The sequence below is a fragment of the Mobula hypostoma genome, chromosome 7 (assembly GCF_963921235.1).
Source record: "Mobula hypostoma chromosome 7, sMobHyp1.1, whole genome shotgun sequence".
In the NCBI taxonomy this organism is placed as follows: domain Eukaryota; kingdom Metazoa; phylum Chordata; class Chondrichthyes; order Myliobatiformes; family Myliobatidae; genus Mobula; species Mobula hypostoma.
The window spans coordinates 136,424,515-136,442,401 of NC_086103.1; the positions used below are offsets into that span (position 1 = coordinate 136,424,515).

General features: G+C 41.8%; 1 protein-coding gene across 3 annotated transcripts in view; it reads right to left on the reverse strand.

The window, feature by feature from the left end:
* The window catches only part of pdgfd (platelet derived growth factor d), a 144,403-nt gene that overhangs the window by 48,266 nt on the left and 78,250 nt on the right, over window positions 1-17,887 (reverse strand). For 2 of the 3 annotated variants that reach the window (XM_063054095.1, XM_063054093.1), the window contains exon 2: window positions 7,325-7,529. In XM_063054095.1, the coding sequence (XP_062910165.1) occupies window positions 7,325-7,529 (205 nt within the window). The remainder of the gene's footprint in view (window positions 1-7,324; window positions 7,530-17,887) is intronic. The other variant, XM_063054094.1, reaches the window with a different exon arrangement.

The window sequence follows — 17,887 nt, forward strand, 5'->3', positions numbered from 1 at the left end:
AGACTAGTAGATGGGCACAGGGGATTGAGCAGAGACGAGTAGATGGGAGCAGGGGATTGAGAAGAGACGAGTAGACGGGAGCAGGGCATTGAGAAGAGACTAGCAGATGGGAGTAGGGTATTGAGAAGAGACTAGTAGATGGGAACGGGGATTGAGAAGAGACGAGTAGATGGGAGCAGGGGATTGAGAAGAGACTAGTAGATGGGAGCAGGGGATTGAGAAGAGACTAGTAGATGGGAGCAGGGGATTGAGAAGAGACTAGTAGATGGGAGCAGGGGATTGAGAAGAGACTAGTAGATGGGAGCAGGGGATTGAGAAGAGACTAGTAGACGGGAGCAGGGGATTGAGAAGAGACTAGTAGATGGGAGCAGGGGATTGAGAAGAGACAAGTAGACGGGAGCAGGGGATTGAGAAGAGATTAGCAGATGGGAGCAGGGGATTGAGAAGAGACTAGTAGATGGGAGCAGGGGATTGAGAAGAGACTAGTAGATGGGAGTAGGGGATTGAGAAGAGACTAGTAGACGGGAGCAGGGGATTGAGAAGAGACTAGTAAATGGGAGCAGGGGATTGAGAAGAGACTAGTAGATGGGAGCAGGGGATTGAGAAGAGACTAGTAGATGGGAGCAGGGGATTGAGAAGAGACTAGTAGACGGGAGCAGGGGATTGAGAAGAGACTAGTAGACAGGAGCAGGGGATTGAGAAGAGACTAGTAGATGGGAGCAGGGGATTGAGAAGAGACTAGTAAATGGGAGCAGGGGATTGAGAAGAGACTAGTAAATGGGAGCAGGGAATTGAGAAGAGACTAGTAGATGGGAGCAGGGGATTGAGAAGAGACTAGTAGACGGGAGCAGGGGATTGAGAAGAGACTAGTAAATGGGCACAGGGGATTGAGAAGAGACTAGTAAATGGGAGCAGGGGATTGAGAAGAGACTAGTAGATGGGAGCAGGGGATTGAGAAGAGACTAGTAGATGGGCACAGGGGATTGAGCAGAGACGAGTAGATGGGAGCAGGGGATTGAGAAGAGACGAGTAGACGGGAGCAGGGCATTGAGAAGAGACTAGCAGATGGGAGTAGGGTATTGAGAAGAGACTAGTAGATGGGAACGGGGATTGAGAAGAGACGAGTAGATGGGAGCAGGGGATTGAGAAGAGACTAGTAGATGGGAGCAGGGGATTGAGAAGAGACTAGTAGATGGGAGCAGGGGATTGAGAAGAGACTAGTAGATGGGAGCAGGGGATTGAGAAGAGACTAGTAGATGGGAGCAGGGGATTGAGAAGAGACTAGTAGACGGGAGCAGGGGATTGAGAAGAGACTAGTAGATGGGAGCAGGGGATTGAGAAGAGACTAGTAGATGGGAGCAGGGGATTGAGAAGAGACTAGTAGATGGGAGCAGGGGATTGAGAAGAGACTAGTAGATGGGAGCAGGGGATTGAGAAGAGACTAGTAGACGGGAGCAGGGGATTGAGAAGAGACTAGTAGACGGGAGCAGGGGATTGAGAAGAGACTAGTAAATGGGCACAGGGGATTGAGAAGAGACTAGTAAATGGGAGCAGGGGATTGAGAAGAGACTAGTAAATGGGAGCAGGGAATTAAGAAGAGACTAGTAGATGGGAGCAGGGGATTGAGAAGAGACTAGTAGATGGGAGCAGGGGATTGAGAAGAGACTAGTAGACGGGAGCAGGGGATTGAGAAGAGACTAGTAGACAGGAGCAGGGGATTGAGAAGAGACTAGTAGATGGGAGCAGGGGATTGAGAAGAGACTAGTAGATGGGAGCAGGGGATTGAGAAGAGACTAGTAAATGGGAGCAGGGGATTGAGAAGAGACTAGTAGATGGGAGCAGGGGATTGAGAAGAGACTAGTAGACGGGAGCAGGGGATTGAGAAGAGACTAGTAGATGGGAGCAGATTGAAAGAGGTAGACGGGAGCAGGGATTGAGAAGAGACAGTAGAGGAGCAGATTGAGAAGAGCAGGGGATTGAGAAGAGACTAGTAGATGAGGGAGCAGGGGATTGAGAAGAGATTAGTAGATGGGAGCAGGGGATTGAGAAGAGACTAGTAGATGGGAGCAGGGGATTGAGAGAGACAGTAGATGGGAGAGAAGAGAGCTAGGGATTGAGAAGAGATAGTAGATGGGAGCAGGGGATTGAGAAGAGACTAGTAGACGGGAGCAGGGGATTGAGAAGAGACTAGTAGATGGGAGCAGGGGATTGAGAAGAGACTAGTAGATGGGAGCAGGGGATTGAGAAGAGACTAGTAGACGGGAGCAGGGGATTGAGAAGAGACTAGTAAATGGGAGCAGGGGATTGAGAAGAGACTAGTAGATGGGAGCAGGGGATTGAGAAGAGACTAGTAGATGGGAGCAGGGGATTGAGAAGAGACTAGTAGATGGGAGCAGGGGATTGAGAAGAGACAGTAGACGGGAGCAGGGATTGAGAAGAGACAGAGATGGGAGCAGGGGATTGAGAAGAGACTAGTAGATGGGAACAGGGGATTGAGAAGAGACTAGTAGCAGGGGATTGAGAAGAGACTAGTAACAGGAGCAGGGGATTGAGAAGAGACTAGTAGATGGGAGCAGGGGATTGAGAAGAGACTAGTAGATGGGAGCAGGGGATTGAGAAGAGACTAGTAGATGGGAGTAGGGTATTGAGAAGAGACTAGTAGACGGGAGCAGGGGATTGAGAAGAGACTAGTAAATGGGAGCAGGGGATTGAGAAGAGACTAGTAGATGGGAGCAGGGGATTGAGAAGAGACTAGTAGATGGGAGCAGGGGATTGAGAAGAGACTAGTAGACGGGAGCAGGGGATTGAGAAGAGACTAGTAGACAGGAGCAGGGGATTGAGAAGAGACTAGTAGACGGGAGCAGGGGATTGAGAAGAGACTAGTAAATGGGAGCAGGGGATTGAGAAGAGACTAGTAAATGGGAGCAGGGGATTGAGAAGAGACTAGTAGATGGGAGCAGGGGATTGAGAAGAGACTAGTAAATGGGCACAGGGGATTGAGAAGAGACTAGTAGATGGGCACAGGGGATTGAGCAGAGACGAGTAGGTGGGAGCAGGGGATTGAGAAGAGACGAGTAGACGGGAGCAGGGCATTGAGAAGAGACTAGCAGATGGGAGTAGGGTATTGAGAAGAGACTAGTAGATGGGAGCGGGGATTGAGAAGAGACGAGTAGATGCGAGCAGGGGATTGAGAAGAGACTAGTAGACAGGAGCAGGGGATTGAGAAGAGATTAGCAGATGGGAGCAGGGGATTGAGAAGAGACTAGTAGACGGGAGCAGGGGATTGAGAAGAGATTAGCAGATGGGAGCAGGGGATTGAGAAGAAACTAGTAGATGGGAGCAGAGGATTGAGAAGAGATTAGCAGATGGGAGTAGGGGATTGAGAAGAGACTAGTAGACGGGAGCAGGGGATTGAGAAGAGAGTAGTAGATGGGAGCAGGGGATTGAGAAGAGACTAGTAGATGGGAGCAGGGGATTGAGAAGAGACTAGTAGATGGGAGCAGTGGATTGAGAAGAGACTAGTAGATGGGAGCAGGGGATTGAGAAGAGACTAGTAGATGGGAGCAGGGGATTGAGAAGAGACTAGTAGATGGGAGCAGGGGATTGAGAAGAGACTAGTAGATGGGAGCAGGGGATTGAGAAGAGACTAGTAGATGGGAGCAGGGGATTGAGAAGAGACTAGTAGATGGGAGCAGGGGATTGAGAAGAGACTAGTAGATGGGAGCAGGGGATTGAGAAGAGACTAGTAGATGATGGGAGCAGGGGATTGAGAAGAGACTAGTAGATGGGAGCAGGGGATTGAGAAGAGACTAGTAGACAGGAGCAGGGGATTGAGAAGAGACGAGTAGACGGGAGCAGGGGATTGAGAAGAGACTAGTAGACGGGAGCAGGGGATTGAGACCATAAGACCATAAGACAAAGGAGCAGAAGTAGGCCATGCGGCCCATCGAGTCTGCTCCGCCATTTTATCATGAGCTGATCCATTTTCTCCTATTTAGTCCCACTCCCCTGCCTTCTCACCATAACCTTTGATGCCCTGGCTACTCAGATACCTATCAATCTCTGCCTTAAATACACCCAATGACTTGGCCTTCACTGCTGCCCGTGACAACAAATTCCATAGATTCACCACCCTCTGGCTAAAAAAATTTCTTCGCATTTCTGTTCTGAAAGGGCGCCCTTCAATCCTTAAGTCATGCCCTCTCGTACTAGACTCCCCTATCATGGGAAACAACTTTGCCACATCCACTCTGTCCATGCCTTTTAACATTCGAAATGTTTCTATGAGGTCTCCCCTCATTCTTCTAAACTCCAAGGAATACAGTCCAAGAGCGGACAAACGTTCCTCATATATTAACCCTCTCATTCCTGGAATCATTCCAGTGAATCTTCTCTGTACCCTCTCCAACGTCAGCACATCCTTTCTTAAATAAGGAGACCAAAACTGCCCACAGTACTCCAAGTGAGGTCTCACCAGCACCTTATAGAGCCTCAACATCACATCCCTGCTCCTATACTCTATTCCTCTAGAAATGAATGCCAACATTGCATTCGCCTTCTTCATTACTGACTCAACCTGGAGGTTAACTTTAAGGGTATCCTGTACGAGGACTCCCAAGTGCCGTTGCACCTCAGAACTTTGAATTCTTTCCCCATTTAAATAATAGTCTGCCCGTTTATTTTTTCTGCCAAAGTGCATAACCATACATTTTCCAACATTGTACTTCATTTGCCACTTCTCTGCCCATTCTTCCAATCTATCCAAGTCTCTCTGCAGACTCTCCGTTTCCTCAGCACTACTGACCCCTTCACCTTTCTTCGTATCGTCAGCAATCTTAGCCACAAAGCCATCTATTCCATAATCTAAATCGTTGATGTACAATGTAAAAAGAAGCGGCCCCAACACTGATCCCTGCGGAACACCACTGGTAACCGGCAGCCAACCAGAATAGAATCCCTTTATTCCCACTCTCTGTTTCCTGCCAATCAGCCAACGCTCTATCCACGTATGTAACTTTCCTGTAATTCCATGGGCTCTTAATCTTGTTAAGTAGCCTCTTGTGTGGCATCTTGTCAAAGGCCTTCTGAAAATCCAAATAGACAACATCCACTGCATCTCCCTTGTCTAGCCTACTGGTAATTTCCTCAAAAAATTGTAATAGGTTTGTCAGGCAGGATTTTCCTTTAAGGAGAAGAGACTAGCAGATGGGAGCAGGGGATTGAGAAGAGACTAGTAGACGGGATCAGGGCATTGAGAAGAGACGAGCAGATGGGAGTGGGGGAATTAGAAGAGACTAGTAGATGGGAATAAGGGATTGAGAAGAGGCTAGTAGACGGGAGCAGGGCATTGGAAAGAGGCTAGTAGATGGGAGCAGGGGATTGAGAAGAGACTAGCAGATGGGAGCAGGGGATTGAGAAGAGACTAGCAGATGGGAGCAGGGGATTTAGAAGAGACTAGTAGATGGGAGCAGGGGATTGAGAAGAGACTAGTAGATGGGAGCAGGGCATTGGGAAGAGTGCTGTCAGCGCTTAAACTCTGTAAAATTATCCTGCCAATCAGGGATTCATATTAGATTTTCTCTAACGTTATTCTCTCTACATGGACAGATTATTAAAAACTCTTTGAGTACAAGTCCTTAAAACAAATCTTAGCCTTCCAAAAGTGTCCCGGCTGAAACATCAGCTCGTGGTCACTGGAGCAGCTGGAGGGAGTTACATCAGCGTAGTCTTGTGGTTAATATCTTGTATGTCACATAAGCTGTACGGGTAGAATTGTGATAATGACATAACTTTGGTAGCAGTGAGTGAAGAGTAAACATCATTCAATGCACTTTATAACCCCCTTCTTGCTGTGGTACAGGATCTTGTGCGTGCAATTGAAGATGCCTAACGTGCCATTCGACAGATTGTACCTTTGGAGATTGCAGATGCTGGAGTCTGGAACAACAGCAAACTGCTGGAGGAACTCAGCAGGTCAGACATCGTACATGGAGGCAAATGGATGGTCATCAATTTGGAATGAGATCCTTGTATCAGGATTAGCACCATAATTTCCCTGAATATATTTTAGAAGCATTGTTCATCCATTGTTTTTCCTGGATAAATGGTGGCAAGCTGTGCTTGTAATAGATTCTAAAATGAAACTAGATGTGATTTATGGGAGAAATTAAATAAATATGAAACTAATTGATTTGGATACAATGAATTGCTGAGTGTTTCCTGCTGGGACATAATTTTTTTGTCAACAATACAGGAAATAGTGATTCTGGGAATGGAGTATTCTGCCTCTTTACAGTCAGTACATCGTGAAATACACATAAAAACTCTTGTGTTTCTGTGATATCATTCTGGAGGAATGAATTGTATCATTTCTTAATGCATGCATTACTAAATGACAATAAAAGAGGACTGCATGTCCTCATAATCTAATCTAATCTAAAAAACTCTGCTTCCTAGCGTTCTTCTTTTCTACCCTTTGGCAGCTACCTCTAAATCTACCTCATTTACTTACTGAGATATGAGAAATTGTCTTAACAAGGCTGTATTTGGAGTTTTGTGTGCATTTCTGGGTCTCCACACTATAGGAAGGACGTGGAAGCTTTGGAGAGGGTGCAGAAGAGGGTCTCCAGGACATTGCCCAGATCGGAGTACATTGGCTATAAGGAGAGGCTGGACAAGTTTGTTTCCTCTGGAGCATCAGGGGACTATCCTGACAGAAGTAGATAAAAATTATGATGGGAATCAATATAAAAACACATTCAGAGTTTTTTTTCTCCAGGGTGCAGATGCCAAATAATAGAGGATATAGGTTTAATGTGAAATGGGGGAAATTTAAAGCAGATTTGTGAGAGAAAATTTATTACACTGGAATGTGATGCCAAGAAAAGTAGCAGCCATGGATATGATAGCAAAATTTAAGAAGCTTTCAGGCAGACACATGAAGAAGCAGGGATGAACAGTGGAGCAGTGGACGAATATACAAACGTTGTAGATCATGTACAGACAAGTGAGATGAAGCATTGTAGTCAGTAGGGCCATCATGGGCCAAAGGGTCTGGTCCTGTACTGTAATGTTCTATTGTTTTATGGTTTATTCTATAATCCTCCACCATTTGAGGGTATTCTACGCTGTAAGTACATTGCAGATACAGAAACCATGTACATTTTCGTCCAAAGCCTATCTCTGCATTAACACTTATCACATGATATTTATCCAAGGAGCATTAACATTATGACCTAATCATTGCACATGGCACAGACCTTGCTTTAGACTGTCTAAAACTGATAGGAATAGAGTTTCTCAGAAACAAAAATCTTCCGCTTACCTGCAAATATCATTTTCTGGTTCCTCCAATCCAAAGCGAGTATCGAACACCAACTGTATCTTTGTGTTTTCGGGAGACAGCAACCTCCATGTTAATAGAATGCTCCTTGGATAGTTGAGAGGAAATCGAGGGCTCTGTACATATCCATTATTCACGACATTGATTGTATCCTCTTTCCGATAAATTGCTGTGAGGTGATTGCTCTCTGTTAGTAGTCACAACTTGTACAAATTAGTTGGTTGATTAATTATTGAAGAACAATACAAAAAAAATCACCAAGCATAAGAATGAATGACAAAATCTTTAAACATTTAACACTTTTGACAATTAAAGTTAAACTTAGAAACTCCATTTGTAACCAAGACAATAATTACCACAGTGCCTTTTAGGCTGAGATACATAGGAAGTAAAGTCCTCAGCTGCCACCATCAGAGATGGGTCCAAAGTTACAAACATACAGACACCGTGAGTCAGTGGGGACTAGACATGGTTAATTTCTGATTAAATATATATAAGATAACTAGAACAATGTGTAAATGTGGCATAATAGTTTTTGTTCCATACTTAGGAGGTCAGTAGAAGGCAATTGTATAAACGTAGCTTAAAATCTTCCGTGTTAGATGACGGGGATTTACAGCACAACCGACCGATATTAAACAATTCGCAGTGTGCATTTTAGAATATTGATATTTTTATAAACTTAAAAATTGCAGAGTAGCACAAGACTAGATTGAATTTAAATGGATATTGCTTAAACATTAGAGAAGCTATATAAAAGTAAGGGCAAGGAAGTAGGATGAGAGTAGATCAATTTAATTGAACAGATAGAATGGACATATGCATTTTAAGACAAATGCCTATTTTTCAATGCTGATGCTTCTAATAATTTTATATGAAATTAGTACGGCAACTAACATGCCATAAATCAGTCCTTCATTGACATAGATGATGAAATGCAACTGTAAAACATGTTATCAGATTCAATCTGATTTTAACACCTGGACTATTATATATCAGCTAAGGCTGAAATGTGGCAACAAACCAATGCACATACAAAACATAATATTAGAAAATGCAAACAATTTACAACTTAAATATGAGATTGCTGATATGCAACACAGGGTAGATTCAGCTTTCCGACAGCGTATGTCCAAGCAGTACAAGAAATACACATTTCTATCACTTGATTTGGTTTCCATACTTAGTATATAATTGCTTGTTCTAAAAAAAGAGTGATTTAAAGTAAAACCAGACTAAGTATCCGGATGGAAAATGTGCAGATTAAGTTTCTGGATTGTAAATCAGCAGGGTTTTAAACAAAAATTCTGTCTATATTTGGCTGCTCCGATCACCCCAAATTGTGGTTCAGGAATCCACTTTGAGTGAGATGTGATGATGTTTTTGTGTGCTGCATTATCACAATGACTCTTTAACCCTAAAGAAACTACAAAAGAAATCATTGATAAAAAATATGCTCGTCTTTTTTTTAATTTAACTAATCAAAGTGGGTGATCAAAGCATCAGAGTGTGAAATATTTTATCTGCCAGACATCCAGCCTTAATAACAATACTTGGTTAGATACAAGGACTAGCATTTATTAGTTTTCATGCGGGAGAAGATACTTCAGGAGGTCTTGTAATATTAAAGAGAACAAAATAAGACAAGAATAGAAAGCTACACACATAAAAGTTGCTGGTGAACACAGCAGGCCAGGCAGCAGCTATAGGAAGAGGTACAGTCGACGTTTCGGGCCGAGACCCTTCGTCAGCTGCGTCCACCAGCAAATTTTAGGTGTGTTGCTTGAAATTCCAGCATCTGCAGATTTCCTCGTGTTTGCTTTTTTAAAGAATAGAAAGCTAGTTTGATTAGACTGGATTAGATAAAGGGCCAGAAGACCATCTGAAGAAATAATTTTAAGGAACTTTTGAAAGGAAGATTAAGGTAGAGGAACTCTACTGACATGGTAGGGCAGCTGCAAATTTTCATTGTTTTTGTTCCTTTTTTTATCAATTTACTCACTTAATTATGCCTTTGTCCATCATGTCTCTAAACCACGTTTTGCTGGTAAAGGAATCAAGGAGTCTAGTTTTATATTGAACACAGTTAGTGGTCGGAGGTCTGTGCAAGTTCAGAAGCAGCAGCTGGAAGGTCAAAGGCAGCAAAGTTGAAGACCAAAGTGCAGAACATAGTGTTACGTACCCCGTAACTGGGTTGCCAAACCAGCAGAAATGGATCACTCAGTTGGAGTCTGGAGTACTAGAACTAAGAAAGTTTTATTAAAGAAACAAGCAACACAGTAATCGAAAGGATAATAAATGCAACAATTCAACAATGATAACCACACATGTGCACAGAATTAAGATAACAGCATCAATCAAGCTCTATCGTTGTCTAGGGGTAAATGACCAATTTCAAAATGACTCAAAGTTCAGTCCAGTTAGTAGTCCAGTTCGCAGTAATCGTTGCCATGGCGATGGACAAGGTGGGGGAAGAGAGACATAGAATAGGAACAACTGATCATTCAGAACGGCTTCACTCACAGACCAGCGAGATGGCTCACAAACAGCATTTGGGCGGGTCCTTGGTGATGTCACCTGAGGTCACCGACTGTGACCCCTCCTCCAGATGCGGTCGATCCTCTGCAGTGAACCCGGCACCCAGGCAAGGGCGGACACACACCGGGTTCCCGCTGATCGTACCTTTCCACCCTTGTCGTTGTCTGGCACTTCTCACCCACTCGTGAGAGGCGCACCGCTTCCAGGGTCTCGTTACCTCGGGTGGCGTGTGTGTCCCTGTCTTAGCGAACCTGTCCCTTTTTATCCCCCTGCTGGGGTATCGCCTGTCCATCACTTCAAACAGTTCAGGGTTCAAAGGGGGGAGCCGCTCCAGACAGCTCTCTCTCCCACATCCCTTCATTACACATCTCCAGACGCTGCTCCATTGTTCCTTATCTCTCCTTCCCCTGAGGGCAGGTGGCAGACCAACTGCTGATGCCACTGATGCTAGCCCAGGCCAGCAAACATCTTAATTTTATGTGTATTCTCGTAACAATAGCTTGTCTGGAGGTAGAAGTCCAAAGATGAAACATATTAAAGCAGAGGTTTCAAGGAGCCACAAAGGTCCTAAGGTGTCAAAAGAGCCCAGATCACTGGGGTCAGAGGTCCAGGCGAATCAAGGCCTCAAGGCCAGTCTTGTGATCGGTAAAATCGGTTGTTGGAAGCCCGATGTCTGCGTGTCTGAAAACCCAGGAACAAGGACTGCATGCCTGGAGATGACCTGTCCTGGGGTTGGAGGCCTGGGAAAGAGGCCAGGTTTGCTTTTGTCTTGCTTTGTTTTATTGTTGTTGCAGTTGCTGCTTGTGTTGTTCTGTGGAGCACCGGGGCATGCTATATTGGTGCTGGACTGTGTGGCCATAGTTGCAGGCTGCCCCCAGCATATCCACCTTGTTAGTGCAAGTGGAAGTCATTTTACTGTATGTTTCCGTGTATGTATGATAAATAAATCTGTATCTGGACCTGAACTAACTTTACAAGTAAGTAAATACACTATAAAATAGCTGAGGTTGCTGCATTAATTCATAATCAGAATAATATTCTTATGTGAAGATTCCTCACGTTTTGTATGATTAGAATGTTTTACTCTTATTTTCTCAAATAACATAGTTCACAGTGAATAAAGAGGCCATTAAGCCAGCACTGTGTTAGATTTATATATTTCCTGTAGTAAAGTATTTCTCACTGCTTCAGATACTTACTCAGTGCCATTGTCATAGAGAGAAACATGGAAACAGCCCCTTCGGCTCACTGACCATCAAAAACCCACTTATGCTAATCTTTCTTTGATAGGGTTTTATTTATCCTTCCCACGTTCTCGTTAACTTTTCCCACAGGTTTATGCTACCCTGTGAAAATGGTGCTGGCTGCTGACTCTGTCCATGCCTCACATAATCTTTCAAACCTCTGTCAAGCCACCTTTCATCCTCCTTTCCTCTAAAGAGACAAGCCCGAGCTTGCTCAACCTTTGCTCATAAGGCATGTTCTCTAACTCAGGCAGCATCCTGGCAAATCTCCTCTGCATCCTCTTGAAAGCTTCCATGTCCTTCCTGTAATGAGGGGAGCAGAACTGAACACGATACTTTAAGTGTGGTTTAACCAGAGTTTTACAGAGTTGCAACATTACCTTGCGGATCTTGAACTCAATCCCCTGACTAATGAAGGTTAGCACACCATATGCCTTCTTAGTTGCCTTATCAACTTGCACAGCAACTTTGGGGGATATATGGACAAGGACTCCAAGATCTATGTGTTCTTCCATACTGCTAGAATCCTGTCATTAACTCTGTACTCATATGATGTGCTGGCCTTCATTAGTCAGGGAATTGGGTTCAACATCCACAAGGTAATGTTGCTGCTTTGTAGAGTTCTGGTTAGACAACACTTAGTATGGGGTTCAGTTCTGCTCCTCTTCAAGATTGACCTTCCAGAGACTTTTCTGGATTGAACTCCATCTGCCACTTCTCCATCCAGCTCATTCAGTGAAAGCTCTGTCATGATCTAATTTATAAAGTGATGTCTGCTTATTTTATTAGCTTTTTATATACTTTGAATTGAAGTTAATTATGTCGTGATCTCCATTTCAACTTATTTTCTATTTCTCACATTAGTAAAAATTTACCAAATGGTGATAGTCTGAGCTCTCAAAGTGCTGAAAATAATGTAAAATACATTCCACACTGCTCAAAAAGATGGGGTTAAGTTGAATGATAAACCAAGTTAGCAGAAGAGGTGGGTGAACAGCTTGTTTTCAAAACTAGTAGAGGAAGTCAGAAAAGTAGAATAGGAAAGGGAACTGGTCTTTATTCTTTGGAGCGTAGAAGGTTGAGGGAGGACTTGATAGAGGTATTTAAAATTATGAGGGGGATAGATAGAGTTGATGTGGATAGGGTTTTTCCATTGAGAGTAGGGGAGATTCAAACAAGAGGACATGAGTTGAGAGTTAAGGGGTAAAAGTTTAGGGGTAACACAAGGGGGAACTTCTTTACACAGAGAGTCGTAGCTGTGTGGAACGAGCTTCCAGTAGAAGTGGCAGAGGCAGGTTCGATTTTGTCATTAAAAAAAAATTGGATAGGTATATAGACAGGAAAGGAATGGAGTGTTATGGGATGAGTGCAGGTAGATGGGACTAGGTGAGAGTAAGAGTTCAGCACAGACCAGAAGAGATGGCCTGTTTCGTGCTGTAATTGTTATATGGTTATATGGTTTAGATTGAGAGATGTAGCATTTTTGGGTTGACAAGATAGAACTAGTGAACTGAATCAGAATAGATGCTGTTTGTATCACTTGATAAACCACAGACATGAGAAAAAAAATGCAAGAATGAGTATTTTAAACGAGAGCTACTTTGGCCTTGAAGGTCAAATTTTAATATTTGGGCAAGTATGTGCCAGTGAGACTGTGTGAGAAAGGATTTGGGGCACAGAGTTTCAGCCAGACTGAAGTTTCTGAAAGGTGACAATCTAATGGGATAAACACCAGAACGGTTTGGTTTTCACACGATGGTGGATGAGTGCTTTGATGCCTAACAGGCCCTTGCATGTTTATGTACATATTGTTTATGCACATTTCAGTCAGTTTTCTTTTCTGAAAAATGTAATCAATACATTGGTAAATATTTAAAACAGTGGGATATAAATCCAGAAAGCACTTCATTATTTGGACATGAAGTGTGGTTTTTTTTTGACTAGGGAGTTGTCTTCATCATTGACAGTGTTGTGTCAGCTGTGGCTCTTGGCAGCATTGTGCCTCCACTCAAGTTTCACCTAATAGCTCAAAATTTCAGGCTGACACACCAGTGCAGTGCCAAGGGAGTGCTTTACCCTTAAAATGTTTTCTTTTGAACAGGATGTTAAAATGCCCTGTCTGTAATCTCAGATGGATGAGAAAGATGCCATGGGATTGTTTGACCAAAGAGCAGTATAGTTATTCCTGGCATTCTGACGAATAATTATGCTCAAAGAACATCTGCAAAGAAACATAAAGTTTTAGGTCATTATCACTTTGTACTTTGTGGGAGCTGTTGAATTTCCCACAGAAGAATGGTAATCATACTTCAAAGGTTTTTTTGTTAGCTGTAAAGCAGTTTGGAATGTTCTAAAAACAGATATGAAAAGTACTCTTGAAATTCCAATCTGTTTCAGTGAAGTAGACACAAGCAAGTGTGTATATGATATTGTCCGAATCATTTAACTGAAATCAATTCTGAAGCATGGCCAATTTGTTGGGACAAACTCTATTTCATTTTGACACTTAGCACCCGAGCACAGCAAAGTGCATCAACTATACTGTGAGTTTCTTTATTGCATGTCAGCAGCAAGTCTCTAACTTACACGTGCAAACTCATAAAACCATCTACATAAATAAGGAATTAACAAGTAATTAAAGAGTAAAAATAAATTTTAGATTGCATATCTAGTGTAGTATATAATTAAAATAACATTTTTATTAATAATGATACTTTGTTCTGTAACAAACTTAGTGACAACTTGCTGATTATAAAGTACACACAATGAAGCAATAGTCTTGCTTGCAGTCATTACATTGTAATTCTATGACTGATAATGTAATTAGAGATTTACATTTTCAATTAAAGTTCATCCCTTACCCTCACTTTTTAAATAAATCAATTTATAACACATACCAAGGGATTATCAGTTTCTGATAATTATCAGTTTCTGATAATGATCAGGTTTTTTGTTTGCAGCTTTAAGAGACCCATCAGATTGTCTCTCTCCATTATCACAACCCTCTCTGTGAGAGGCAGGAATCTGTGTTCAACATCTCCAATAGATGGCCTGGCCAGGATATTAAACTCACTGAATCATATCTAGAATTTGTGCGATATCATAAAATAAATGATTGCATGTTGGCAACCAGTACATCTCTGCTGACTTTTATTTTCATTGAATTTTCTCCATGGTATAAATAATATAGCATTGCCATAGGACCATAGGAGATTATGAAAAGATGAATTAGTCTGCAGAAACCCGTACAAATGGGAATCATTGTGATTTTTTTTCTATCTATAGTTCATCATGTGTTTCAAATTTAATCTTGGCACTCCAGCAGATTAGGTTACAAGTCTGAACTTCACGGATACTACCTCACACTAATGCAACTCATTTTTCCACCTTTATTGCATAAGCCTTTATAAGTGATTCTGAGTGGCAAAATGCCCTGTGAATAGAAAAATTACATAAATGTCACTCTGAGCAACTTGAATAGAATCCAAACAGGAAAAAAAAAGCATTCAAAAGATTAACCCGCTTCCCAAATTGATCTATTTCTATCACTTTCATTTTCCTTTGAGTGCTCTGACAGAACCTAGAATGAATTTTAATCACACTGTCAAGACCATCTCCTGACGCCATCCCAATAATATTTGGAAAGAGTCAAGCATATTTCATTTGCATACAAAATCTTCACATTACAATTAAAACCTACTGTTTTATTTTCCCTTCCCCTCCCACTTTCAAATCTCTTACTATCTCTTCTTTCAGTTAGTCCTGACGAAGGGTCTCGGCCCAAAACATCGACTGTACCTCTTCCTATAATTTCCAGCATCTGCAGATTTCCTCGTGTTTGTGTTTTATTTTCAATAGACTTTAGTGCATGATCTTCACATTGGCTTCTGGGATCTGGTTCTCCATTCTAAGAACATCCTGAGGGTTCTCCAGGAAATATTGCATATCCTCAGGAGGTGGACAATGTACCAGATCTCACTCTGCACACTGCAGCAAAGTAGTTAACAAGATTATCCTGTAGAATAAACTGAAGGACTGTGAGCAACTCACCGCTGGATGGTTATACACTTGCCTCTGAGGTAGAAACTCATTGATTCGTGTTTTGACTTGAAATTATAATCAAAAATAATTCCCTGATGAAATTCTGTGTGGGTGCTGAAGAGGCACCCTTCAAATTAACAATAGACAGTGTCCCTGTCTTCAATTTCAATTGGGCATATAAATTCCAGTTTTATTTGAAGGAGGGCATGTCAAAGTATTTAATTGACTGTAAAGCATTTTAAATTGTCCTGGAGTTTATCAAAGCAGCATATCTTAGAATGGATCAATTCTTTGTATTAGATTGCTTAGGTTCAGCCAATGCCTGATAGAGTTCTACCAGTTTTATTATCTGGTACGTGGCTAACAGAGAATAACTAAAACCAAGGGGATGGAGATGAGGCAGCAAAATAAAATGTACAGGCTAACGACAGGCCAGAGTTCTCATTAGGGCATCAGAGGTTGAGAGGGCTGGTAATTTTAAATTCCTGGGCATTATCATATCAGGGGATCCATTCTGGAATGAGAGCATAAGTGTATTTTCAACAAAGACACAGCACCACCTCTACTTTCTTGTAAGTTTGTGCAGATTCTGCATGTCATCTAAAACTCTGACAGACTTCTACAGATGCACAATGGCGAGTATCCTGACTGGTTGCATCACAGCTTGGTTTAGAAAACACCAAAGCCCAAGAATGGAAAAGCCTACAAAAAGTAGTGGATACAGCCCAGTTCATCACAGGAAACGCCCTCCCAACCATTGAGCACATCTACAAAGAGCGCTGCCAGAAGGAAACAGCATCCATCATCAAACTCCCCCAGCATCCGGGCCATGTGCTCTTCTCTCTGCTGCCACTGGGAAGGAGGTACAGAAGCCTCGGGTCCTAGACCACCAGGTTCAGGAACAGTTATTACCCTTCAACCATTAGGCTCCTGAACTAGTGTATATAACTTCATTCATCACAACGTTGAACTGATCACGGAACACAAACTACAAACTCACTTTTAAGGACTCTACACCTCATCTGCTCAGTATTCTCTACCTATTTATTATTATTTGTTCTTTTTTCATATTTGCACAATTTGTTTTCTTTTGCACATTGGTTGTTTGTTAGTCTTTGTGTGTGGTTTTTCATTGATTCTATTTATTTCTTTGTTCTGTTGTGAAAGCTTGCAAGAAAATGAATCTAAGGGTGACATATATGTACTTTGATAATTAATTTATTTTAAACCTCGAGCTTTGAACATTGAACTTTATATGTGCTCAAGCCACTTTTAAGATTGGTTCCTGGCAAGTGGTGAGAAGTACATCTGGTTTACAGTTTGAGCACAGGCCTTTTAGCTGTTTGCTCCATGTGAACCTCCTTACAACCTACATCACTTCACACTTTCTCAAAACTGATGCAGTTTAAACATCATGTAAATTGTTCTTCAGCAGTAAATTGGATTAAGATGAAAGTTCAACAAATACCTGAAATGGACTGTGACACAAGGTGATAGTGAAAAGCTGTATCACTGAAATTAGTTCTGGGCAGATATAATAAAGAGCTAGCACTAACATTGGGCAGAATGCTCCTGGAACATCCCATATTCTAAAATGACTAACAACAGGAAAAAATAGGAAAAGATGGAATTATTCAGGTGAAGCAGGGGGTGTAAATATTGACTAAAATTATTTACTATAATCTCAATGGATTAATTAGACATTGAACTTTCTGACGAGCGCTTATTGTTAAGGCTTTGTATATTCAGTGATGCAAGAATAAAATACTGCAAACACTGAGAATTCTTAATAAAATTCTGGATATCCTCAAAAATTCTTTATGTTACAGGGGAATATGGACCTGACTTTTACAAGGAAATTCTATGTGAAGCTTTTTGCATTTCTATGCAACTACCAGTTGGTTTGCATTCCTGTAAATTAATATGCAAATGTTCACAGAATACTAGGCTATTTGAGTTCTCCAGCAATTACATTGGGAAATTCACTTGGAAAACCTCTGTTAGATTAGACCTGGTGTAGGAAAAGCAATGCAATTCATTTGAAAGAAGAATGACTGTGAGAGAACCCAATTATTAAACCTAATTAATTCATACATTTCTGTATTAAATTAATTTAATACCGATGTTCCAATGTGATTTAAGTGTTTTTGTTATTGGTTTCTTTTCTTGTAATGCTTTTGAATATCATAATTGATTATTTTTGACAGAAAAATATGAAATTCTTAACTCATTTTACAGCTGACCAATCAGTTAAGCAAACTTAACTGACATGAAAAAAATCATATATTTCATGGATGGAGTTTGGTCCATGGCATAATCTCCAAATCCCATGTATTGTTAAGACCTCCCACATCTAAAAAACAATGAATAGTTTCCTTATGAATTTGATACAGGAAAATAATTATGCTACAAGCAGTGTGGAGCAGGGGCAGAGGCTGGGGTCAGGTCAGCTCAAACACCAACAAGGAGTGTCAGTGCACTTAGCCCCACATCTAGCAGTGACTGGGGTGTGGAGTGAGGATGTACCTGCAGGCAAGAGGCAGGATAACACAGCTTTATTGTTCTTCTTCTTATTATGATTGCAATTTTAATAACCTGGGAACTTTCTTAATTTTCCCTCCTCTATGCTGATGACCACATTGCTAACTTGATGCATTTTATTCCTGACCTCTCCTAAAATGGGGTCAGGCTTAGCTGGGGCCTCATCATTGGCATGATCATC